Here is a 24,933-nt window from a genome sequence, read left to right on the forward strand (position 1 = left end):
GTATGGAGGCGTCTGCGTGTATTCAAGGGTAAAAGGTAGAAATTGATGGTTTTGGGTGTTTTTTTTCTTCTCACTTTTCCCATAAAAAAATTAGGGTAGGGGCTGTCAGAATAGGGTAGGTAGGGAAACGGGAAGCAGAACTATTTTTTTTTGGCTTAAGTAATAATAACATACTGGGTTTTTTTTTTACAATGATCATCACACCATGAAACAAGAAAAATACGTGTACATGTACTGACCACATGCACTACATGTATACATGTACATGTATAAATTCATTCAAATGACATTTGGAGTGCAGTCCCATGCATATTTAAGTATCATATTTTGGTTCATTTTGTTTTTAAACACAGGCAGTGCCAGGGGCATGTCCATCTGTGCAGACATGATTAATTCATTTAAGTGCAAGCCCCATGTTAGCCTCAGGAATTGTTTTTCTTGTACCAGTACCACTGCCTTCTGTGTCACAATTTACAAAATGCAAATGTTACTTAAGGTACATGTATCTGTACGGTTATGGTGCCAAAACAGTACTTACGGTACATGTTCTTTTAATAAGTGTGGTAGTTTTACCTCCAAAAAATATTAAAAATACAGTCTCCTGGTAAAGTGATATGTAAGATGTTTCAAATGGCAATATGAAACGGAACTGGGCACAGGCCGAAGTGGAGAGAAATGAAAAAAAAAAAAATGAACGAGTGTGATTTTTTTGATTTTCAAATCTATTGATAATTTGTAACCTTTATATGCACTGCACATATTTTTTAAGAAATAGTACAACAATTATGCAGTGAAAGTGTTTTTAAGGTAAAACTATTGGCATCTTTCATTTGATTTTCACAAATAAACAAAATTTGAAACTTGAATGGTATTTTTCTCAGGATTCGACTTGTTTGACATTTTGATGAATGCAAACTTTAAAAGCCATAACTTGTCAACAGAATGTTCAATACATGTAGATGTGCTACAAACAGTATTGTAAGGAGAATTTTATTAGTTTTCCTAATACCCGCAAATCCTCATTTTGACCTTTGCCCAGTTCTGTCGCATTTTGCAAGAACGCCTCACATATTTTACGTTTGTTGAAGAAACATAATAATTCAAAATAGAAAAATAAAAAGGGAAAAAATGACTGAATGTATGTATGTATTAAAAAAAATGCTGATAGCTTTTGTAGTAATTTTTTTCAAATCATAACATCATTTAGCACATCTACATTTTTTGCATACTGATTACATTTACATTGTTAAATTCTGCGTGCCATTTATTCATGGCCCAACGATTCCATATGGTGTGTAGTTCATTACGTCCCATATACTGTGCCATAACAAAGTAATAGCATGTATTGTGTACTACGTGTAATATACACAATACGTACACGAAGGTTTATGACCTGATTGGTCATAAACATAATTATTAACCCTAACTCCCTCTAGAGGCCTCTTTGCTAGGATGTAGCCTCAATCCTGCAAAATCCTCCAATTGGCCTCATGGAAAAATAGCATAAAGCTTCAATCCTGCAAATTCCTCCGTTATATCTTGAATATGGTTCGTGGAGGGATGACCACTGCCTGAATCCTGCAAAATCCTCCGGCTATGTCTGTCAATATGCTGAGGCAGAGGCAGTGACATTCTGGAGCAGTGCGGAGGATGTCAAGTATAATCAAGGACTAAATTTATGCACGGCTGAGCATAAACAACACAAGGTCCGGCCCAAGACCTTGACACAGTGCGTACTCCGAAATCAGCAACGCACTTTTGCCATGTAACCTCAATCCTGCAAATTCCTCCAATTTGCAAAAAGGATTTTGGAGGATTCAGGGCGGTTAGGGTTAATAGAAAAGATATATTTGTGAAGGAAAGATATCATTATCAGACAGTGTATTAATACCGTTTTATGTTGTTATAATGCAACCATGCATGATCGTTGTTTTGTTTTCCACTGGCTTTTGTTTCAACGATAGCTAATTCCTATTGAGGATCTGCCCCGTCTCCATGGTTACGAGGTTGCATGCTTGATTTTTAAAATTTTGTTGATGTGGTTTGCCATTGTTGAAAAAATGGTCTAACAAATGTTTGTGTGTAATACATTGTATGATAACCATAAATTTCAATTTTCACATTGTCAGTCTTTTGTTGATGTGAATAATGTTGCTTTGATGTTCTGTGTTTCTTGTGATAGATAAATGCTTGGCAACTGCCCCTTCCTTCTCTTAGAAAGTAGACCGGATTACATGAATTTGTCTCCTTATTATGATTTCCCTGAAAAAAAAAAAAAATTCCAAAAGATATGAAATGTACCGGGTATGCCTAAAGCTGGCCTCAGGTCGACCCACGATTTGCTTGAGCCACACGGAACTGACGGCATCAAGCACAATAATTATGCTCGGGTCACAAAACAGAGAAATCGTGTTATGGTCACGGAACACGTCGCAGAAGTTGAAATTTTTCTACTCAGATTGCGACTGCTGATTTTTTTTTTTTTGCGCCAACTGATGCCGATCGTTTGAATATCGTCGCAGTTACACTCAGGTCGCACAAAATCAGCGACTGAGTTGTTCCCGATGGTCGTAGCTCAGACACAGCTTGATCCTGAAAAGTCAGTCGCCAACTGATCTGTGTCGTCGCAAGGTCGACCTGAGGCTGGCTTTTCACTCTAGCACGAATAAATTGAAACGCTGCAAAGAAACAGCATCCTTAGGCCAAACAGTACAAAAATATAGAATGTTTTTTATGAATTCATGTATTACAATGCACCAGTTTGAAATATTTTTTCCCAAGATTATTAAAATAAGTAAAAAGTCAGGACAGCTTCTGCATATAAAATCCAGTGTATGCATTCAAACTGTCATGCCCTAGAATCCACTGTATTTTCTGTCTGATGACATGGATGAACATGTATTCTTATGTGAACTGCGCATATGCATGAGTATTCTATTTTTTAAAATTACATGCATGTAAATAGTGTCAGCTGTTTTGCCCATATTTCTCCCAATTGACGGCTGGTTCTATTTAGTTTGTTCCCAGCTAGTCCTGAACTATATTTGCATTTGTTGGCCATATGTGTTTGTTTATTAATGGAATAACTGTGCTGTGGGTGTACTTCACTGCACATTTTCCTGTTGAAATGGACTTTGCTGTGCTTCACAAATCGATGTTTCTAAAATCAAAATTGCACATGACGTAAACAGTGCAGAAGTGATTTGTTGATATTGTTTAACCCTAACCCCTTGAGCACTTTTACTAGAAAGTATCCTGAATCCGCCAAACTAACCAATTTTGTCTTGCAAAAAAATGTTGGTGTCAGTTGAGTCCATCAGAATCCACCAGTGTAGTACATATACCTTGTACATGTACATGTACATACCAAGCATTTAGCCAAGGAGTTAAACTGTTGAGATCCTGAATCCATCCAAGTCCCCCAACTGCTCAATATGGAGGCATCCTGAATCCATCCAAATCCTGCAGTACCGCTAGGCTTACTGTCCCAAATTTATCGAAAGCCCCCAACTTTTTCAACATGGCGTGGAGGTTTCCTGAATCAGCCAAAATCCTCCAAACAGGGGTGTGGATTTTGATGGATTCAGGTATGTAAGGGTTAATAACTTTGTCTATGTCCAAAATATATGTACATGTACTTGTACTTATCATTCACACTATACCACTTGCAAATATTTTATTAATTTTATTGTAGGTTTTGGTTTTAGTTTTAGTGTTAGATTTGGGCTTACATTTCTTATAAGTACTGTGAAATTTTAATAAAAAACTTCCCATCTTGTTCTTACCACATCTCATTCCATCAACAATGATATTGTTTTCCAGTTAAAAAAATTCACTTTGTTAACTAACAAATGTAACCATTACTAAAGTCACTAACCATCAACAGCAAATCTTTGAAGTACTTGTTTCATTTACACGGTGCTCCTATATTTTTTTTCAGAACACATTTTAATTTTGGACTGTGTTTTTCTCTTTGTAGAGTGATGAGGAATCACTACCTTTGGCCCAGTCTCTTCTCAATGCCGTCGCCGACCTTTTATTCTGTCCAGACTTCACTGTGGCTCCAAACTCAAAAAAATCTGGACCAGTAAGATATCCTCTCTTTTTCCTCCTTTTTCCACAGAATCCATATTCTTAATTGATGCCCGCTAATTGATTCAGGTGCTTCATATTATGTGTATACCGGTGGGTGGTCCAAAATACTGGGGCCAAGAAAAACAAAGTTACATTTGCTTTCGATTACATGCTGTTTCAAAATAGGGTTGGTATTGGGTAGGTCAGGATTGTCTTTCTTTTTTTTTAATTACTTTTTCTTTATGCTGACCCAGTGGGTAAGACAGAATTGATAAAATGAAAGTTTTTTACAACAACTTTTTTTTCACAACCTTGCCGATAAATTTGCAGGGGTGGGCCATAAAAATAGGGTCGGTCAAGTAACCGTATGCTAGACTGTTTCCTGGCCCCCCTAAAAATATGGAGACCGGTAACTAGCTCCCATAAAGCCATTGATTGGATCACCTCTGCGTGCGCGCAGCATGATTGTTTATTTTGAATCAATAGCCAGCTTTGTGCATGGACCACACTTGAACACATGGTTATCAAGAAGTTCACTCTTTTACCACAAAAAGTAGGCAAAATCGCCAGTGTTTAGTTAATCCGTATTTTGTTTGCAATCGATTACACACCTACATGTACGTGTATGAATGGGTACAAGCCAGCAGACTGGCGCCCTGACCTTACAATTCCCTGACGTCTATAAATTGCTCTGTTTCATCATAAGTGGGTTCAGGAAACCAGACCACAGGAACAAGATTGTTTTCTAGGTTGTTCCAGCATCTACAAACACAAAACTTCAAACAAGTCAGTGTAACAATATTTGCTATAAAATACCAGCCCCCTAAATCCATCCATTTCTGAAAATTCCAGCAAAGCAAATGTTGTATATTCCCTTTTAAACAAGTCTCAATCAAAATTGACGGTCAATCACGGATCCTACACACAAGGATCAACGACTCGGCCAAACTCCTGGTTAGACGCGTGATAACGGCCCGTACTGGTGGCAAATACCATGAATACTTGTCAACAAAGACCACTGCGCGCGGCGGCTTTCAGATTTGCAGGGCTCTGCGCCCGATCTGGTGTCGAAGTCTGTCAAGCCAGCTAATTATATTTTTAAATATTCATGAGTCTACGTTTTTGGTCTTAATTATTGAATTCTGATAACCATGTTAATACCGAGCACAATATCTTAAGCTTTAAAATGAACAGTGAAATGTTGCTTTTGTTTCATCGGTTCGGGATCACATCTGTCTAAAACTTCTTAATGGAAGCCTATTAAATTGAAAACGAAATTTGGGTAAACGGTGTTTTCCATGAAAGTTGACGTTTATTTTCCGGGTAAATATTTCATCTACAACGACAAAAGTGCACAATACCATCTGTTATATCCTGAAGTATTTATTTTTCAACAATTTTGGAAGAATAATGTCCTACATAAGGAGTAGATTTGCATACAGTTTTATGAATATTTCCGTTTAAGATTTCATGCCAAAAAAAACGACACAATGGCACACCTGGAAAATTCGCGATTGCAAGCCAACGGGTATTAATGCCCGTTATCACACGTCTAACCAATTAAGGCAAGTCCGCTCAGTGCATTTTGTACTGGAGCTCAGAACAGTCGTTTATACTTGTGTGTAGGATCCGTGAGTCAATCAAGGAGTCAGTTCAGTAAGATCGGTGCAAAGTGGACGCTGAGCTGGCCCTTGGGATCAGCAGTGATTGTTCACTATAAGCTGAATCGTGCAGAGTCTCAAATCTTCCTCTCAAACTTTGTTTGCATCTTAACAGGACAACCATGAGGACCTCCAATCCATCGATAGCTGTGAGTACATCTGGGAGGCCGGGGTGGGCTTTGCTAACTCCCCGCCCCAGTCAGCCCTCCTGGACCAGAATCGGACCGAGCTGCTCAAGCTGCTTCTGACCTGCTTCTCAGAGACCATGTATCTGCCTCCAGTCAGTAAGTCCTGAAGAAAATCAATTTATACCAGTGTTATAGTACTCGTACTTAGTACTCGTACTCGAGTACTACTCAAGTACTCGAATGTCAAAGTACTTGTACTCCAAATGGCGATACTCGTACTCGAGCAGCAAAGTACTCGTACTCTACATGTTGAAATTGTACTCGATCATCAAAGTACTCGTACTCGAATAGCAGTACTTGAAAAACAAAATGGTAAAAAGCCTCACTTACCACGGCCTTATTTTATCGCTACTTTCAGTTTGAAATGGTTGATTGGCTTGTGGAGAAATCAAAGTTTCCTGATTTTCCACTGTGCATGTCCGGACAAACACATTTAACAGCTAGCCGTGAGTGGGTCTGTATATCGGTCTGACTGGGCCTGGGCCAATTAAGCACAATGAACCATTTGCCGTATGGCCGTATTGGGAAATAGAAGTAGTCGCACTCGGGAGTACAAGTACTCGTACTCAGAAACCTGTACCGGTACTTGTACTTGGAAGTACTTGGAAGTACAAGTTTGGAAGTACAAGTACTCATACTCCGCAACCTCAGTACTCGGCAGTACTCGGTATTCCGAAAAAAGTACTTGACCAACTCATGTTAGCACCCCCTGCTCAGCCGTTGCATCCTTCACACGCTTCACTGCTTCCAGTCACACTACATACCCTCCCTTCACCGTTGAAACCCCTTCAGTCTCCTGACGACAGGGCAGAGCATACTGTCCGAAGCGTTGAATTTCCCCCCGGTTCTTTTCAGAAACTCACAAACTCAAAAAAGAGATTTAAGATACTGTAAATCTTTATCTTTTTTTTGTTTTCTATCTTTTTTTTCTGTCTGCAGGCGATGCCCACTCCCAGCCAAACCAATGGATCAGCTACTTTTGCTCATCAGAGAACAGGTATTGTGTCAAGAGCATTTGGTAGACGTAGAAAGTCTTAATGAACATCAGAATAGTTGATGATGTGAAGAGATGATTTGAAATGCCGTGGCCTCATGGTCTAGAGCATTGAACTCGTGGTCTTCAAGTAATTTTGCAGGTTGTGGGTTCAAGTTCAGCCTGAGGTTACGGTGCTTGTGCCCTTGGGCAAGACACTTTGTCACTCATTGCTTATCCCCACCCCTCCCCCCCCCCCAACCTAGGAGTAAATGGCAACCTGTGCGGGCAGAGATGGTTATTGTGGTAAATTTGCGCCAAATGGCAGCATCAAGCTGTATACTCCCCAGAAAGCTGAGATTGTCTTTGGAATATTTCATTGCTCCATTGAGCTGGGGTAATAATGTTGTAGCGCCTTCAGCACCAACAATGGTAGATACATGCGCTTTATAAGTACACATCATTAACCCTGACAGAACTCAACCCCATCAAACCCCAACGGCATGTTTTGTTGGAATCTCTCAGGATGGGTACACCACCCCTCAACTGAAAGTCTTTTACATTGGGTTGGCACACCTCCAGAAACAAAGTCAGAAATGTGTGTGTGCAGTTTCGCATATGGTGTTGGAATATGCCAGAATGGGTATAGTCCTAGTAAATCATGCTAGGGAGTTAGGGTTAAATAATTAAATGTTGTTCCCTTAAAGCTATAGTCCATCATTTGCAGCCATCCGAAAAGTAACTGGCGTAATTATTGTTGAAAAACATACTGAGTTGAAAGATAGTAAGGGAACTAAACTCCCTGTGAAATTATTCTTTCTGGGAAGCTGTCATTTTGAAGTAATCAACGAAAGAAGGCATTTCCAACGGTGATTCTTAAGAAGCACCGTAGGAAAATTTAAATTGGTAGTTCGTTTTGTTATTCAGCGCAGCGCGCGCAAGTATTGGAACGACGCACACGCGCACCCGGTTGTTATAATTCGTCGGATCAGTGCGCGACGTCACGTATAGCTGCAATTCAAAATATGATTCAGTAACTTTTGATTTGAAATTGAGATCTTAGAATGCTGGTTTTTCTCGGAATGTACAGCTGAAGCTTAGCTGAAACTTTATCAGGTTAGTTGCTTAGTATCCTTTATTAGATTTTAAACTCTTTTGTTGCTTCAAACGAACAAAATGCACAAATTACAAATGATGGACTATAGCTTTAAGTGGACATTGTTCTCTGAAGTTGAATGGGATATTAGAAAAAATACGTTACGGAATTTGGACGGAGTATTAAATATAAGCAAGATTTCCCCTGTACCCTCCAGGCATGCTCTGCCACTCTTCACTTCCCTCCTGAACTTGGTCTGTGCCTACGATCCCGTGGGCTACGGTGTTCCCTACAACCACCTCCTCTTTGCTGACCATCGGGAGCCGGTCGTGGAAGTGGCATCTCAGATTCTGGTGGTGACGCTGGATCACGACAATGCGCACAGTCAGGTGCCTCCCACTGTGGATGCAGCTGACGAGGGGAATGAGGTGAGGAAATAGACTGAATGTTGATCCTGTTGTGGCATTGGTTGAAAAGTCCTTATGTGATGTATTGTCTGCTGTAATTCTTCGTGACATTACGTCAAAGAAATCTCAACTCAAGAAGGACTTGAATCCCAAAATGTCTAGATGTTCAAATGCTACACGAATATGGAGTTGCATTATCTCTCGGGGAAAAAAACAACCTATTTCTCAAAAAACAAGACATGGTCAGTTTTATATTCCCTTTGAATCATCTCAAAGTCAGAATATCTTGATTTACTTGCACAGCCTGTGTCATATTTGAGTAAATCATGACAATGTTTCAGATATCAGAGAAAAAAACATCCACTGTTAATTCCACTGGTACATTTATTCAGATGGAAATACAACATCAGAACGATAGTGTAAAAAGGCCTTATTCACGAGTCGGCCATATTGAATTAAAAGTGAGGTCAAATCTTCATTTTTGGAACTTGCGAAGAGAAATGAAAGCAAGTAAATTACTAATTCAAGTCTGCTTCAATGAATAATTTAAAATTTGTAATTAAACGTTCCCTAATGTTTTAAGCCAGATTAAAAAAAAAAATGACAATAAAATAAGACTGCATTAATAGTCTGGCGCCATCCCATTCAAAAGTTAACAATTTATGAAATACATTCAGGGAACTCGACAAAAATGGCCAACTCATGCATAAGGCCCATTCTGGTACACCTTCACATTGTACTAGCACGTCTGATTATGGTGTAAATCGTGGATTTTCTTTTGTTCCTCTCCCTTTTCCTTTGTTTGTACTCTAACTTTTTCGCAACAGCTCTCATTGGTTTTGTACACGTTTTCTAATCGAGGTCGTCCTCGATTTGGTTCCTGTCCTCGATTCACCGATGATGTTGCACGTGTTTGTCCTCGATTTACACCATAAACAGACCCTACGGCATATGTGTGGCACAGCATCCATGACCAATTTGTACACACTTCTCATTGAAAATTTGGTCAAGTACTTTTAAGTAAATCGTGCCAAATTTATTTTATGTAGTTATTGTTAATTTCAGGGTGGCGTAGTGGAGAACTTATTTGTGAATTACCTGTCTCGCATCCATCGCGAAGAGGACTTCCACTTCATCCTGAAGGGCCTGACCAGGCTGCTCAACAACCCTCTCATCCAGGTAACAATGTAACTGAACTACCGACCCATGTCATTATGCATATTTGTATAACCGACATGCAGATCCTTGTCATTTGATTGGTGGAACTCGCATCACGTGACATTCGTTATTGCTCCCATTCACGCCGGGGCTCAAAAAGTCCCATTCGCCCATGGGGAATGGGAATTAATATTGAACAGTTAGGATCGATGCTTGTTCCATGACGCGGTATTTGTGTGCAAATGCATGCTGGTGTGCGCGTTCAGCGTTGTGCGTAGCGCGTGTTGTTCCAAAGAGCCAGCACTACAGAGTTGGGTTCAAACATTTTTGTGAAGGGATGGTTTGGAAGAGAGAAATACATTTTCCACCAATTTTGTATTGAAAGTTCAAATATATCAAATGACAAGGATCTATATGCAACATGTCAGTTATATGAAACAAATATTGAGTGGCTGTAAATTGTGAAATGGGAGGAATATTATCGCTCGGTAAAATCGTGACTTTTCCAGTTCACTCGGCTTCGCCTCGTGAAATGGAAAAGTCCAGATTTTACCTTGCAATAATATTCCTCCCATTCCACGCTGAGCTTTAGGAAAAGTATCATTTTGGCCCTTTTTTTGGGGGGGGGGGGCAACAATGGAGAACGCCCTGTCACCAGCCTGTTTAGGTGACTTGGGGATGACATAGGACGCTCGTGCAGAAGAATGAAGGGAGTAAGGACAGTTCTGGATTGTGAGAAGAGAGGAGAGATAATCTGCTGCAGAGTGTTTCAGTAACATGCCAACTAGATGGCAGCGCTGATAAAATGATTGCCACTAGTTCACAGATTTTTATTGTGGACAGCTTTGACATGCCCACTAAATTATCTTGCAACACAGACTTATCTGCCAGGGTCGACGAAAAAAATCGCCTTCCACCAGGAGCTGTTTGTCATGTTCTGGAAGATGTGCGATCACAACAAGAAGTTCCTGTTCTACGTCCTGAAGAGCAGCGACGTCCTGGAAGTCCTGGTTCCAATCCTCTACCACTTGAACGATGCCAGAGCAGACCAATGTGAGCTTTTGGTTTGCAAATTGGTTCGAAACATTCCATAGACAATTGAACCATGGATTTTTTTTTATTGCCATAATCTTGACTGTTGTGGCTTAACCTTCAAATTAACGGTTGACTGTACGTGTACTTCACTTTACCTCGGTAAAGTTGACTTGTGATGGAACTTTTTGGCATTAGGAAAAGTATCATTTTGGCCCTTTTTAGATGCAGTGTTTAAAGAAATTATATTAATGACTTCAGGTCAACCCTTAATAATAGAATTACTTGATAAAGTTGTTAACTTATCAAAAATGAAGTGGTCGTCTATTGCCCAAATTTGCTGTTATTTTACAGAGCACTGCTTGGGTTTAGGGTGTGACTCAGTATTGCAAAATTAAAGTGTAATTCCACACTTCTGACTATCCATAACTGCCGGTACTTTTTGCCCACCTCTACTCTAACCTTGCCAAAATTTAAGAAGGATCCTTGGAAAAATCTCCAAGGAGTTAGAGTTTATGTCTTGTTTATAAACTCTCCTGTACTGCAGCTCGAGTTGGCTTGATGCACATAGGAGTCTTCATTCTCCTACTGTTGAGTGGAGAGCGTAACTTTGGCGTACGGCTCAACAAGCCGTACAGTGTGCGAGTGCCCATGGACATTCCTGTCTTCACTGGAACACATGCCGACTTCCTCATCATAGTAAGCCTCAACGTTTTTTTTCCATGTCCGACTTCCAAATTATTGGTGCCTGACAGATTCCCTTGGATATTTATAAGTGCCACAGTTTTCTGAACTTGAATTGAACTTGAATTTGTCAGTATTAAAATTGTATCATTTGTAACTTTCTTTATGTCACATGTCCTACATTTGTAACTTAACCGTTTTTAAAAAAAAATCGTCTTTGCCAATCTGAGATTTGTTTATACAAGTAAGCACTGTTCTTTCTTTCATTCCTGCCTCCATAATGTATGTCGAAGTTGTTAAACCTCATTGTTTCTCGATAAAGTTATAGCTACCGGTATTACCTCCACCAAGGAGGTTATGTTTTCATCGGCGTTGGTTTGTTGTTTGGTTTGTCTGTTAATAAGATAACTCAAAAAGTTAGGAAGGATTCTCATGAAAATTGTTTAAGGCATGTTAGGGGTGGTCCTTGGTATACAAGTACAAATCAATTAGATTTTGGAAGTGATCTGGATCTGGGTGTGCATCAATTAGATTTTCCTGTTTCCTGTTGAATACATCCTTTTGTTTGCTATGATTTCAAGGTTTTTCATAAGATCATCACCTCCGGTCATCAAAGACTTGCTCCACTGTATGACTGCCTGCTCACCATTGTCGTCAATGGTAAGATTTGTTTTCTTATTCACGTTGTAACCCTACAAAAGGGAGGGGCAGACACCACCAACCTGTTTATGAGACCCCCCCCCCCCTTTTGTTTTAACTGCGGGATAACAGCTTAACAAATCATCATGTCTCCCCGTTAGTGCGTTAGTTAGTCGGTAACAAACGTTGACGTTTTCTATTGCTCCTACATATTTGACCCATTTCAACCAAACTTTGTCAAAAGTATCAGTAGCCCAGCTCCAACATGTCACATGACCAAACTGGTGTCAAAGGTCATCGTGGGGTCACCGGGGTCAAAAAGCTGATTTTCGACTCCTTCCAGAAATTACATTGCACAATCACGTGACTTATGCATGAATGCATGAACACGAACTTGTTGGCCCGCAGCTTCCGAGATCCGATAGAGCTTGTTTTATTTTGGGGAAGAGGGGGATTGAGGAGACCTACAATGTACTTTTAAGTCGTAAGGCCGAAGAGATGCACATTTTGACCGAATCAAATTCAGATGTACTGTTCTAGCAAATTTTTGAACATAAAGGATAGGGAAGTATGCTCATTAATGTATATTAGCATTTATATTTTTCACCAACTTACATTCCTCGTCGATATCTAAGTCATCGCAGATGAACTCGTTCTCCTCAAAATCTGGCTCCTGCGATGAGTCGATGTAATACTCAACATCATCCTTGATTTTTTTGATCTGCGCGATACCAAACGATTTAAGATATTAAAAAAGCCTAGCCGGAACAGATTGTGAGCATCATGGACATTTGAATGACTTAACCCCCGGCTGTTTAAAAGGTCACAAACAGTTAAAGTTTTCTTCCACTTCCCCAGGTATACTTTTAACACACCAATGGTCACTTGACCAATTAAGACCCAAGTAACAGCATGGCTCAGAATGCATGTTTGCATAGGAGGGTTTAAAGGACCAAAGTATGAAGAACTAATGATATCAATTTCAAAATGCTTGACCTAATTTTGCTAAAATTGTGCAGTTGTACATGTACTAAGCATGGATGTCATGAAAGGCGAAGATCCGAGTTGCAAAAGTGGCCTCAAATTAGTGTTCCCTTAAAACATCAGTTGTCTCAGCGTACAGGTTGTTAACCTTCTTGAACTCTTCTATGACCTTGATTTGTGATGCCATCAAGCTAAATGAGTTGTTTGTCGACGCGACCCTGGTCTTTTTTTTTACAGATTTGAAAAGAGCACAATCCCAGCATTACTGATGTGAAAACCGCATGCTGATACCATCTTTAGTTCAAAAATTATGGAAGTCGGAACGCCAAGCGATGTGATGGAGTGATGTGATGAAGTGGCCCTATTTTGGCCTGAATCTCAAATGAAAGTTCCAGAACAATGACTCATTTAGCTTGATTGCATCACATTTGTTACTTTCCATCTTTGACATTTGGATATTCTTGTCCCACAGTGTCCCCATACTTGAAGAGCCTGTCCATGGTCTCGGCCAACAAGCTCCTGCACCTGCTGGAAGCCTTCTCCACCCCTTGGTTTCTCTTCTCTAATCCTGCCAACCATCACCTGGTGTTCTTCCTCCTTGAGGTCTTCAACAACATCATCCAGTATCAGTTTGATGGTAAGTTTGATTGTTTAAAGTTGCACTCCCCGTCCTATTTTTTTCTTCAAGTTTCCTCCCCAAAAAATAGATTCCTTTTTTAATTTGCTATTTTTCTTCCAGTACAAAATTTATTCACATTTGAATGAGACATCAACTTAAAAAAATCGACCCATTATATTGAAGTAGTGCTTCACAATTTCGAATGATTGGCTGCTTTTCTGAATTTAGTGATTTATTTCTTCCTGTTCTTTCATCTTTGCCGTAGCCCAATAATTTTGACTCACCAGCCGGGCTACTTAAGGAATAGTTTGACTAGCCCGCTGCTGTTTTGACTAGCATTTGGCTAGCGGGCTACCACTAAAGTTGAACCCTGTATATGGTAATATTGTGATATGTATCCATTTTCTTCCCCAAAAATTGGACACTTTCTACTTTTAACTGGGTGTCTGTTAGCAGGGGTTGATCTAGACATTGCAAAAAAAATTTTACAAACTATCAATTAGTGCGCATAGCCCTTAATTTAATGAAGTTTTCCAAGAATACTTCAGATTTATTTTGTCAATAAAACTGACCATCAGTGACAAGACAAGTTGCAAAAGACAACATCGTACGGGATGTCCATCATAAAATAGACACAGTCGTCAGGGATTATAATTTCCACATGGTACAACGCAATTTGAAATAGGCACCGTCAATTTTATATTTAAAAAACATACCGTAATTGTAGTTGACGATGTTTGTGAATGGAGGTCTACCTATCTCAAACTAGGAATCTTACATCACAGAAATCTCCCGCATGCTCTTCACTTGAGAAATCAACACACCGCTTGTTCTGTCTTGTCTGGCAATGTTTGGAGTACTGCAAGACCTTGTGGCAACAGCTGCTGATTGTTTTTGTCCTTAGTGCAAAATAGTGGGGCAGATACAATGTAGGGGAATTTTTAAGGGGGAATTGTGCCTTTGATGATACAAGCATGGAATTTGGCACACAGTCAGAGCATGTCATGAGAAACATAATTATTTGGCTCATAGGGCCATCGCAGATTTATCCTTTGAAAAAATATGGGTAGAATAACAAACACTTTTCAAAATTTTCAAAATGGCGGCCATTGCTTGTTATTCTACCTATTCCAAGGGCAAATCTGCGATGGCCCTATAGTGGAATCCGGCGACCAGAACTAGAAACTTTTACTGCGGTGGTGTCACGCTCACGCGCATGCTGCACGCATTCTTAAAGACGAGCATTTTGGAATTCCTAGGGTCGAAGGAGCCTAGAGTGCCTGTGTACTACCTGAGCGCGACTCGTGCGAGCCTTGCGCAACCACAGAAAATGGCTGCCGCCAGATTTGTCTGTAGCATAATAACTTTTTCAATTGCCATGCTTGTATCATTACAGACACAATCCCATCACCTATCTGCCATACTACATGTAATAGGGTCCCTTTTTAGTGCCAAACATCTCAGATTTCTATTTTCAGTAACGAGTTGTAAACGTCTACAACCAATTTGTGTTTAATTTTTGGATTGCGATTTTCCTGCATTCCTTCTCTCTCTCCCCTCCCGTACTCTTCTTGCTCTTTCTTTTGACAAAATTTACCGAGGGCACATTCACCTGCAGCCTCCCTCCCCCCCCCCCCCATCCGTGCCTGACATCATTTCCTGTAGATTCCAGTGTAATCCCATTATTAGTTAAACATTAGCCGTGCGTGATCCCGCCATACAACCAAATTATCAGTGCACATACTGTCTCACGTAGTATTTTGTTTGTCCCTTATTGCATTACTTTGGTTGTATGTTTGTCCATAGGTGAGGGCACAAAAGGGTCTGCTTAACCGTATACCTAAATGTTGTCATTTAATCTCACACTTTGTTATTAATCACTGTGTACATATCTATCATATATATTACTACTGACCTTTTTAAATTTATACATGATTGTACATAATTGTAATGAATGGCATCATTAAAATAAATGTTACTACTTACAAAATATATCATTCCGTGAAGCTTGTTACTAAAACTCAAAAACAACATCTGTACAAACTTTCATGCTCGATATGTGATGCGATCAAGCTAAATGAGTCGTTTGTCGAGAATTTTCATTTGGAGATTCATCAGGCCAAAATAGGGCCACTTCATCACATCACTTCATCACATCTCTTGGTGTTCCCACTTCCATAATTTTTGAACTAAAGATGGTATCAGCATGCAGTTTTCACAGCAGTAAAGCTGAGATTGTGCTCTTTTCAAATCTGTTAAAAAAATTGACCAGGGTTGACAAACGACTCATTGAGCTTGATCGCATCACATACATGTACATGTAGTTCCCTGCACAGAATTTAGAAAGATGCCTAACTGAGCAATCATATTGGTTACATGATATCAAAAGTCTACTTGACGCTTTTTTGAGGGCTTGCTTTTCAGTCATGCAAAGACATATATCATAAATTCTCTTCACTGTTGTTTTTCCAATCCATGTACTTCAAAAAGAAACAAAACTTGTTCAATATTGAACATCGTTCTCGATTTACAGTCTGGTTTCACAAGTTTCAGTGTTCTCATCCGTGACTGATGTCGCTGCTGTTGCGTTACTCTGGTCTGGTGCTTTTGTTGCTAGAGGACTACTGGTGGCTTTCCGTTGGGGCTGTTTTTTGCAGCAAAATGCCTCTCTGAACGCAGCACGGTACGCTGTGGTCATGGCAGCATAGATTAAGGGATTAATACTGGCATTGATGTACAGGGGAACCCTATCTATCCCTATGCCATGTCTTCCCAGCAAAGGATTCGGGATCTGAGCCCAGAAACAGATCCGATCAGCGAGTTTCACGATACAATATGGCGTCTGACACAAGAAGGACACCGTTCCATTTGTGATCAGCATCTTGGCCACTTGGTTTCGGATTTTCAATGCGTTAGGATCCTTGTTGCCTATGCTGCCACTACCGCTGCGTGCGTTGAGGGTTTTAAAGATCCGCACGTACATGTACATGTTGGCTACCACTGAAAAAAGCCAGGGGACGATGCCCAGTGGTGGAGTGTAGTTTACCCACGGTGCTATTATATCACAGCTGCCCACCTTTGATGGATAGTCTCGATACACTTCGTCATCGGGCCAATTCAGACATAGCTCTTTATGTTTAGATGTCAACGCCGTGGCTGCAATAGCAAACAGTAAGCCTACCAGCCAGCAGATTGCAATCAATCTGTAGGTTCGTCTTCGTCCACGGATTTTGAGATGTTTGATGGGATGGCACAGGGCAAGGTATCTCTCCAAAGACACCGCAGTAACAAGTTCGAAGGAGGCAAAGTAGCCGGTGTCGCTGACAACATGAACACCGATGCACTGGGCAGAATTCACAAAGGGCTCAAGGAATACAACTCGAGATAAAGTGTATCTCCAAATGTTTACCGCGAATGCCAGATTCAAATAGAGAAGGTCCGCTAGCGCCAAGTGTGCAAGGTATATGTAAGTGTCTGTTCTCAGTTTGGGAACACGGAGCATGACAAACAGGAAAGTCACATTACTGATGACACCAAGACACCAGATGATCGGCATGATAATGGATATGACGACAGTGTCCGTTGGAGTATAAAGCCAGTCAGACACCTCCTCCTGGCTGACATTGACAGTATCTTGTTCACTGCACTCAGCTGACGTTACACTGGCTCCCATGCTGGATATTTCTGTCACTACTGCTTCCTTGAACATTCACCACTCTTCAAAAGCTCCTCCCAAGCCAACTGTAGGCCAGTGCATGCACTGTTCCAGAGAATCCCGGAATAGTTCAAGCCGTGCACTATTTCCAAACATCGGTTCATGTACAGAAGAAATGAAAATCCCACTGTTGAGAGAGTGTTATGATCAGCTATCTTTTGATCCCCTGCCTGACTGAAATAATTGTGGCCCGCATGCTCCACAGTTGTTAGCTAGCCTCGTGTTCTTTGACTGTGCATGGCAACGTGATTCCCTTAATTGTTAGAGCAAATATTGACTGTGACCCTTTCGCCAACTTAATCAATTTTGTCTTTCAAAAATGGGGTGACCACTCTCCCGTTAATCTAGTCACCACTTCAGACCATTGAGCAAGACGGCCTGTTCTGTTCTGTTGGTTTGTTTCATTTGTGTCTCGTGTCCTATAGTTGCTAATGTCTCTTCTGTTTCGTGGGTTTGTTTAATTTGTGTCTTGGGTATTTAATTAAATGAACCGTCACAAACTGTCAACAACAAAAAAACCACGACCTCTTCCATAGTTTTTGTACAGGCTGGTCACCAACTGCCAGAATCCCTAGATGGAATAAATCCATAGAAGCTATAGTGCTAACTCATGTACAAATTTATGCCTGCTGGGCACATCCATGTTTGTACATAAACCTATGGAAAACTAGACATTTTGTATGTAATTTGTACGTCTTTGTGCATATCTACATTTGTATTCCATACCGGTGCATCATTGAAGCAGATACGCAAAAAAAACGGAACACACGATCAGCAAATGAGCGTGTCATTTTCCTCTACACAAACAACGCAACGCGTGTGCGTATCCGCTGCAGCCTTTATTAACTGTGTTTTCTTTTTACCGTAAAACATGTAAGAAGTTTGCGTACATTCTACTTGCGCATTGCATTTAGAGCACGCTTTCAAAATTCAATCAATCTAATTTCATTATGTTCTTCAAACATGCGCATGAATTCAAAATGACCTTTTGTGCCTTCATTGTTACGGAATTAAATCAATCATTGCCAGGCACTAAGCCGTGCTTATACCAACTGTGACTGGCACGCCTAAAAAATCTCGTGCTTCTTGAATTAAGATTAGGCCTTAAGACCTGTGATTACAACGGTGCTGCACAGTTGCGAATTGCGTGATGTACATTCAATCGTTCACTCGTTTTTGTCTCCAGTGACATTAGAAATATTTTCCTATCTTTTGCATCCAGGCAACTCCAATCTGGTCTACACCATCATCCGCAAGCGCAATGTATTCCACCAGCTGGCCAACCTGCCCTGCGACCAGGCCTCCATCACCAAGGCCCTGGCCAAGCGAGGGCGTAAGACCAATCCCACACCGCCGACAGACGACGCCGTGCCCACCACCATGGAAGGAGCACTGCCCCCCGTGGATGCAGAGCCGGGCACCCTCAAGGCGTCACTTCTGGCCACACCAGGTATAAAAAATTTAAGCCCCAGCCTCGACTCAATGGGCGCGTATGCGTTCCTTAACTAACCCCTGGCTGTGAGGAATATGTAAATGACACTGACTGGCTATTCAGAGCGTGCTGCGCGCGTATTTCGAAGACTGCACGCCCTCTATGCACTCGCGTAACGTATGAACCTTCTTCTTTTTTTTTCAAAACTGCGCGATGCCTGTACGATATGGATTATGGAAGCCTTGTTTTTCGCTCCCGAAAACCTGTATCTTGTGTTGTAAAGGGGACGACATTTAATATAAACCCTTGCTAAATAACGCAATGTGGAAATCTCATGTTTAGAAGGATTGATCCCAAAATTTTTTTTAATTATTGTAATGACTGCATCGTGCGTTAGATACATCGACTGCAGTCCTAATTTAAATGTGCTGCTATTTGGCATATTTTAATTGCACAATTCCAGGGGTTAAGATCGCACAAAGCAAGATGGGAAACCACATGGCGCAGAAAGATTGTACCCATTGATACAAGGTTGGATAGCCCCTTTTGTGAATTTCAGAGTTGTGTTCCCCATGCTAATTTTCGAGTTTCATCCCAAAAGATATTTTTCTTGTCAAAATTGCTATTTGTCGAGCAATACAAAAGCTATTCATTTTTGAATGGGACATCATAACTTTATAATTTCAAATTATTGACTGCCAGACAATAATTCCCAGCCAGTCTACTCACGAAGTGGATTGTTTTGTACCCAAAACAAAAATATATTTTTCTTAGAGGGTTGCAGACGTCTAAGAATTTGTTGGAAGAGAATTGGGAACACAACTTTAGTGTCAGATTTTGCCCTAACTACCATGTCCCAGCACACCGCTTGTTGCCAGCTGGGAAAAAAATTCACCATCGCATCAGTTAAAAGTAGGATTAGATACTTGCCATTTTCCAACATTAACTGTAATTGTCCGGGTTTCCTTGTTCAAATTAAGTATTGTAGGCTTAAAGGGAATATACAACATTTGCTTTTGCTGTAATTTTCAGAAATGGATGGATTTGGGGGGCTAGTATTTTATGGCAAATATTGTTACACTGAATTGGTTAAAGTTTTGTGTTCATAGATGTTGGAAAAACCAAGAAATGGATGGATTTGGGGGGGCTAGTATTTTATGGCTAGTATTTTATGGCAAATATTGTTACACTGAATTGTTTAAAGTTTTGTGTTCATAGATGTTGGAAAAACCAAGAACTGGCTCCCTGACCCCACTTAAGATCAAACAGAGCAATTTATAGACATCAGGGAATTGTAAGGTCAGTGAACCAGTCTAGCTGGCTTGTACCCATTCATAGGTGTGTAATCAATTGCAAACAAAATGGGAACTAACTAAAATATGGTAAATTGGGGGCAGTATTTGAAAAAAATGCAGTTTTTTCCCCAATAATTCATACAAAAATACCACTTTTCTTGACAATGTCAGCACACCAGGTGCCATGATTTTACAGGATGCTTTAGACTGTCATTCACTTACAGTCCAGTAAGGTATTTCATAATAATTGGATAGTTTTGTTTTTTGATGTTTGCAAATGTTGTACCGTCCGTGTACCTGTTTTCGAGGCATCATGTTTTCGAGGTTTGACCTTGTAGTGACGCACACCCGCAGATTCGTACCACACAACCAGTTGATTTGTTGTGTTGCGGTACCTGTTCCACCGGCAGCCCAAAAAATTTGGAAACCAAAGGCTATGTCGGTGTGTTTCTCCTGCTTGAAATAAATACTTACACCCTCAAAAACCGGTACATGGAGGATTTATTCCTTTAGGTGCATTTCAGGTTTGGTCAAGGAATTTGGCGCTCTGCATGTACAAGCTCAAATTTGTTTATGTTGCTTGAGTCAGTTTTGCGTCTAAGTTTCACCCTCCACCTTCCGTCAATTCATTGCCTTTTTCAGGTCTGGGTACCATGACAGAGACGTCCAAAGTCACTCCTTCTGGTGAGGTCTTGAGCACCGCGGTGACCACCCAAAACGGAGGTTCTGTCAAGGGGGACGGTGCCTCCAGTGCTGGGGTAAGTTACACAGTCACCAGTGCTATTTATCATAACCAGGAACTAACCCTCCTATGCAAAGATATATTCTGTGCCAAGTAGTCCTTTTAGTCAAAATCAAACAAGTCACTGTTTTCACCAGTTAAGAATTCCCAGCCCACATAAAGCACTGGCTAGGACTGTTTAAGTAACTTGATATATGCTTTGACTCTGGGTGAGTGATAAAACAGCTGTGACCACAACATGCCTGCATTGTCTGTTGACCCAGTTTGACTATGTCTACCAATATAAAACAGCTTACTCATATCCTACTGCTGTTGCTATGTAATTGACCAATCAGCTTGAATTTGAAACTATTTCAACTGTCAATTGGACCAGTGGGTGTAGTATATCAAACTATCCTTTTCATTTCATCTTTTATATTGTGTCCTTCAGGCAGCATCGCAAGGAGCCAGCGACACAGAAAGCATCGTGACCGATGACAAGAAGGCCGCAGGTGGCGGCGGTAGCCCCATCGGGTCTCCGACAGGACCCATCGGTTCCCAGGCCGTCCCCATCGGTTCCCAGCCCGAGGCGGTGGAGCACAGGGCCCTGGCCATGCAGAGGACTTCATCGGTATCCAGCAGCACGGCTACCGGCAGTACCAGCGGGGACTGGAGGCCCTCACCGGATTGGGTAAGTTTGCCGTGAAGACATTATTATTAATTTATTCCACCTTCAGCTATTTCAATAAGCCATTTGCGAGTGACCTATACCCTTTGAGATTTAAATTTCAAAAAAACATCAGTTACACTGACTTGCTCAGAATGCTTGGCACATTTTAACTTTGAATTCTCCTGACCAAAGACACTGTTGCTAGTCACTTGTTCGGGGCAAGCTCTTGCATAGTTAAGTATGAGACGCTCAGCACCAATACATTGTTCACAATGGGTGAGAATGGCACAAAGACACCAGACCATGCCGGAGCTGGGGGTTGCTAGCATAAGGCTTGCCCCGAATAACTTGATATAGTAACAGTCTCTTTGGTTGGGAGAATGCAAAGTTAAATGTACAAAGCATTGGATTAAGTCAGTGTTCCAGATTTTATTCAAATTTAACCCTACAAATGGCTTATTGAAGACAATTGGTTGTTAACTAGTACAGTTGAACGTCGCTATACCGAACACCGCTATACCGAACATTCGGCTATACCGAACATCGTCCTTGGCTCCCGATTTTTGTGTGTGAAACATACCAAACATTGTTGTTGAAAAATGTCAACAGAAGAGCGACAAGTGGCTATTATTCCCCAAGGAATAGAAGGGGAAAGCCACCCATCGATATAGGTAGTAAGCTCAAAACTGTGTAATTACATAATTCAATAGTGGGCACGTGTTCAAAGTCGTCTTTCAGTAACTACCAGGGCATGCAGGGTGAAGTTATGAAGGGCAATATTTGTTGAAAAGTGAGTACCAGAGCACCTGCAGTTTAAAATCACTATTACGATCGCTATTACGAACAATTTGTGTGGATCCCGTGATGTTTGTTATAGCGGCTTCCACTGTAGTTGAACGGTGACATATGTTGCACCTGCACGATAGTTTTGAAATTTGAAGACCTCTAGAGCAATATTAGATGGTCCAAGTATCCGCTCCGTTCACAAGTACCCCCTCACCAGCAAGGAAATTACAGTTGGGGGTGACCGACTCTGCCATCTTGCCTGACTCCAATTTTGCCACGACGCGCAGCCGTACTATGTACCCTGCGTGTACATATGATAATACAAATCCCCTGGTGTACGTGCATCACGCACAAGGTACACGTCAACCAGCTAAATGTGCCGCCCATGGGACGTCGTTGCTAGGTAAAAGGGCGCCCTCTTTCATTGGCGCACAGAGCCCGTAGTCCAGAAACTCCTTAGTACCGGATTCTAGCTGTGCAATTTGATCCATGAGGTTATCGATACCAACCTCAGTAGGTTAGTATCTATTAGTCTAGTAGTAGTCCAGCTCTAGTGAAATTAGTTGAACCGTGGTTAGCCATAATTCTTGCTCAACCATCTCCCTGAATGAACCAAACAACCACACTAGTAAACAACACTAATAATAAGCGATTTTTCTTGTTTGATTGTGCAAATTAGCAGGAAAAGTCATGTTAATCTAAAATTTCACAAACAAATTCTTGATTTTGTAGGTTCAATCTTGGAAGCAGAAGCTGCCGCTACAGACCATCATGCGTCTACTTCAGGTCCTGGTGCCTCAAGTGGAGAAGATCTGCATCGACAAGTAAGATCACTCATAAAAATGACAATCATGGAACTGGTAAATGTTCCCAACTGTCCATTAGATTTGGTCGAATGACTTCTAGGGTACTGCTACTCATCGGTCGTGAATGGTTAAAAAGGCCGGTTAGTGCTGGATAAGAATGTGAACTCAAATGCATGATATCCTGGCAAGTTTTACGCTGCAAATGAGCAGAGGTTGAAACATTTCTACCTAGGTAAAGTATCAAATATCACTTTGCATTTGCATTCATATTCAGCATGGAATGCCCTTAAATTTGTGTTCATAAGTTTCTAAGTGTGACTGCTTGTACCCAGACGTAGCTTGTACCATTTTATACAATTTTTCAATCTCAAGTTGATAATAAGCAGGACAAGTTCTTCTCAGAATTAAATATCTACTGAGCGAGCAGTAGTTATTACCCCATGGTGTTACCGCAAACCAAAACAGTACTGATTCGATACTCCACCATGCAAACCCTAAAATCTTAAATCTCATCTTACATATTAATTGTTCATTGTCATTAAACCATAAAAAACAACATAGTCTGTACATTTTTGCAACCTGGTCATGCAGAGTTTTACAAACAAGTATGCAATTTTGATATCAACATTCCAGGTAGGGTCACAAGTAACACAGGATGAACAAAGACAAAGGAATGCCGATGTCATAGTTAAGCTGAAAAGCTTGCGATTTGTCTTTGGATTGGATGACTTGTGATGGACTTGTGAGGACTTACGATGACTTGTGATTGACTCGAGTACAGCCGATGCGATATTGAATCCTTTCACATGTTATCATTCACAGGGGCTTGACAGATGAGACAGAGATCCTCAAGTTCCTCCAGCACGGTACCCTGGTGGGTCTGCTGCCTGTACCCCATCCCATCCTGATCCGCAAGTACCAGGCCAACAGCGGGACCACGCTCTGGTTCCGCACCTACATGTGGGGTGTCATCTACCTCAGGTATGTCTTGAAATACGTGAATTTCTATCTTTTTAGAGGTGAATTCAGATGTATTCCAAGTAAGCCACCTTTCCACAAGTGGCATGGGTGGTGCAGTACTTGGTTGGTTCTTCTCCTAAGGACTTCCACAAGGGAGTATAACTAGGAGGCCAGAAACACCGGGGCAAACCCCTTCTCTTAGCAATAGGTGTTACTGGGTTCTTTTACGTGCGTTAGGCCTTATACAACACACAGGACCACCGGCTTAACGTCCCATCCGAAGGATGAAGCAATAATGGTTAAGTGCCTTGCTTAAGGGCACAAGTGTCCGGACCCGGGTTTGAACCCACTGCACTGTTGCCTCTGAAACACCAGCACATGAGTCCGGTGCTCTTAACCGCTACTCCATGACACTCTACGTAAAGCGCTCGACGTGAAGTACGTAAAGCGCTCGACTCTCACCGCTGTGGCCCGGGTTTGATTCCCGTCTCCGTCACATGTGAGTAGAGTTGTTAGTTTGTTCTCGTCTGTGCCACGATGGTTTTTCTGCAGGTTCTCTGGTTTTCCTCCCTCCGCAACGCTTTCGATCTGGCTGTGCTCCGTGGTAAGACATGGGTCGTATGGCGGTTGCTTAAGGCGCCGTTACATGCCTTTTTGGCTCGACCACGTTGCAGCTGGTGCATTTTCAGTCTGTTGAGCAAGTTAGCTATAAAAGGACTTTTGTTTTTCCGCCGATTGTTGACTCATTTTTTCCCATCCTAGATCAGGTGAGGATAGTTAACCACGCCGAAGCAGTTTGTCAGCTTTCGTTGATTAGTTTTTCAGTGTTTACTTTTGTTTCAATTTTCAGGAATGTTGACCCACCGATTTGGTATGATACAGGCGTCAAGCTCTTCGAGGTTCAACGGATCAAGGACAGCTAGGGGAGATAGACTAGCTAGTCATATGCATTCCATAATGTGTACATTGTAAACAGGGGCAGCTGAGAACCTGAAATTGTTAACCACGGAAAACTTTAGCTGGCGATGTGCAC

At 41.2% G+C, this 24,933-nt stretch overlaps 1 protein-coding gene across 3 annotated transcripts in view; it reads left to right on the top strand.

The window, feature by feature from the left end:
• LOC119721303 (protein HID1-like) overlaps positions 1–24,933 on the top strand; it is a 33,590-nt gene extending 8,657 nt beyond the window's left edge. For 2 of the 3 annotated variants that reach the window (XM_038191314.1, XM_038191315.1), the window contains 15 exons: positions 3,980–4,087; positions 5,851–6,019; positions 6,863–6,920; positions 8,210–8,420; positions 9,465–9,578; positions 10,436–10,610; positions 11,137–11,288; positions 11,855–11,933; positions 13,369–13,533; positions 18,453–18,680; positions 20,600–20,715; positions 21,130–21,369; positions 22,867–22,958; positions 23,763–23,921; positions 24,751–24,933. In XM_038191314.1, coding sequence (XP_038047242.1) covers positions 3,980–4,087; positions 5,851–6,019; positions 6,863–6,920; positions 8,210–8,420; positions 9,465–9,578; positions 10,436–10,610; positions 11,137–11,288; positions 11,855–11,933; positions 13,369–13,533; positions 18,453–18,680; positions 20,600–20,715; positions 21,130–21,369; positions 22,867–22,958; positions 23,763–23,921; positions 24,751–24,823 — 2,139 coding nt within the window. In that variant the 3' untranslated portion in view covers positions 24,824–24,933. Of the gene's footprint in view, positions 1–1,964; positions 2,007–3,979; positions 4,088–5,850; positions 6,020–6,862; positions 6,921–8,209; positions 8,421–9,464; positions 9,579–10,435; positions 10,611–11,136; positions 11,289–11,854; positions 11,934–13,368; positions 13,534–18,452; positions 18,681–20,599; positions 20,716–21,129; positions 21,370–22,866; positions 22,959–23,762; positions 23,922–24,750 lie in introns of all 3 variants that reach the window. The other variant, XM_038191313.1, reaches the window with a different exon arrangement.

Source organism: Patiria miniata, unplaced genomic scaffold (genome assembly GCF_015706575.1).
Source record: "Patiria miniata isolate m_02_andy unplaced genomic scaffold, ASM1570657v1 HiC_scaffold_13, whole genome shotgun sequence".
NCBI lineage: Eukaryota > Metazoa > Echinodermata > Asteroidea > Valvatida > Asterinidae > Patiria > Patiria miniata.